The 2157-nt window shown below is 39.5% G+C and overlaps 1 protein-coding gene across 1 annotated transcript in view; it reads right to left on the reverse strand.

The window, feature by feature from the left end:
- The window catches only part of TMEM245 (transmembrane protein 245), a 98037-nt gene that overhangs the window by 73041 nt on the left and 22839 nt on the right, over positions 1–2157 (reverse strand). The window contains exon 4 of the mRNA XM_023510508.1: positions 248–364. Within this exon, the coding sequence (XP_023366276.1) occupies positions 248–364 (117 nt within the window). The remainder of the gene's footprint in view (positions 1–247; positions 365–2157) is intronic.

The raw sequence follows: 2157 nt of genomic DNA on the forward strand, positions 1-2157 counted from the left end.
AAAAAAAAAAAAAAGAAAAGGAAAGAATGAAGAACCAAGAAACTCAAGGTAAACAATATTTCAATAATAATATTTGAGAACAAGGGTCAGAGAGTAAAAGCTTTGAAAACAGGAATCGGAGAAAAGAAAAAAAAAAAGGACCACTAGAGTAAGTAGCATTCTGTGATGCTAGCAGCCTTCTTAATTCTATATTCTATTTATACTCATTTTCTGGAATAACCTCGGATGACATCATAACATCAGTCACCTGCAGGCTGAGTCGAGGGCTGGTCTTCACTGCTTGATTCGTACCCTGTGATAGAGATGGCCAAGTTTGCTAGAGTAGAAGCTGCCATGGAAATAACTTGCCCTGGTAACTCTGCCCCTGCAAAACAAGTGTGCATTTTTAACACTTTTTACAGCAAATGAACAAAGCAGTAAGTTACTCTTGCAAATGTAAATACAGTCCAAAGTTTTCAAAAGCAATAATACAAATTAGTTATTACTGATCCACTGGACCGGTAGATCTCTAGCGAGGAAGAATGCTTGAGAATCAACAGGAAAAAAAAAAAAAAGGATCAATAGGAAAGTTTGCTTAAAATGCAAATCTCTAGACTCCATGTGTCTGCCTTACTTGGGAACTTCACATTGGGGGGCACAGCAGATATTGCATATATAAATTTGGGGCACATACTTTTTAATCTTTACTAGTTGATTTTAATGCACATTTCTATTGAGAAACACTGGGGAGCACAAGTCTGTGAACTCCCTGATCAAGTAAGATTGCCTTAAGCCACTTTGTATTACCAGGTCCTATCACAGTATGGGACAGCCCACACTTGGTGTTCTCAAAAATGTCATTTTACAAATGAATATCTAAATGTATGTACGAATATGCCTATGTACAGGTATTATGCAAAATCAGAGAGATCTGTAAAGTACACAATTCAGGTAAAGCAAAGCCAACACCTGAAAATCTAAAGAAACATCATGACCATCTTATTATATGTTCCCATGTTAAATTACTAATATGTAGCATGGAATTTGATCATTTGCACTAGACTCAAATAAAACATTTACTGGCAAAATAAGGTCTGTCTGGAAAAGTCAGCTTTTAACCTGGTATGGCAGACAAGGCAGATGAGCTCATACAACACCAAATTCCAGCACGCTTTCTTGCACACTAGAATGGATCAAGACTGTATGTCTTGGACTCCCTTGCAGCTACAGTACCACATGGGATGCACTGTCCACTAAGCAAGCAGAAAGACAGTACAAGACTTCAATGACTGAAGTAATGCACTGTAATTTGGAAGCAGCACAGCTCTCATGTCAAACACAGTCAAGGAGGCAGATGGTTTTTCTGCAGCAACTTAACAAAAGTTCCAGAGGGTCTGCTCTCTGATTCTAACTTCAAGGCAGGTAGCAGCAGCCATGGCCTTCTGCCCAAACCGTCCTTTGGTGTCACTGGACATCTCTCCTGGTTGCACTGCTTCTGCCTATGTCAGATCCAAGCTTAGCTGCCATGTCCTATCCAAAAATTCCAAACGCTAACCAATACCTCTTACTATTTCAACCAACCAGAGTGGATTCTTTTATCCAAAACTAAGAACACCTAGTCACCAAATCACACATCCACACTCATAAATTGGGGCCTTAGTTTTGGTAGACCAATACTCAGTGTGACAACACAGAATTTTGCCTAGCTAATGAAGAGTCATGACCCTTCAGAAAGCCCCTGAAATTACTCCAAATTAATTCCACACACAAACCCCCACCAAATCCAAAGCCAGCCACATCCCACAGAGAAGCAAGCCAGAGCCTAAGATGGCTCTTTGGTAAATTCAGCAGTCCCAATCAAGAACACACATCTTGCTCAATCATTCCCTACCCCCTCCTCTATTAAATGCCCCTGTGACCTGAAAGAAGTTTATCTTTACATATGATACCATCTTTACATATTTTTACATATGATATCATCTTTATGTATCTTTACATATGATACCATCTCTGCCAATATAAGAGAAATTGAAATTCATGGCCTGGGAAGAAAGCACAAGTTAGACACCTCGATGGAGACCTTAGTCTCCCGCCCTGGGTATTTGAGGTGCTTACGAGATGCCAGTAAGAGAGAAAGGACTGAGAGAATGTCTTTCCTGTCTTTTTTTTTTTTTTTTT

The sequence above is a fragment of the Otolemur garnettii genome, unplaced genomic scaffold, assembly GCF_000181295.1.
Source record: "Otolemur garnettii isolate 467f Iridium unplaced genomic scaffold, OtoGar3 scaffold00014, whole genome shotgun sequence".
Lineage (NCBI taxonomy): Eukaryota > Metazoa > Chordata > Mammalia > Primates > Galagidae > Otolemur > Otolemur garnettii.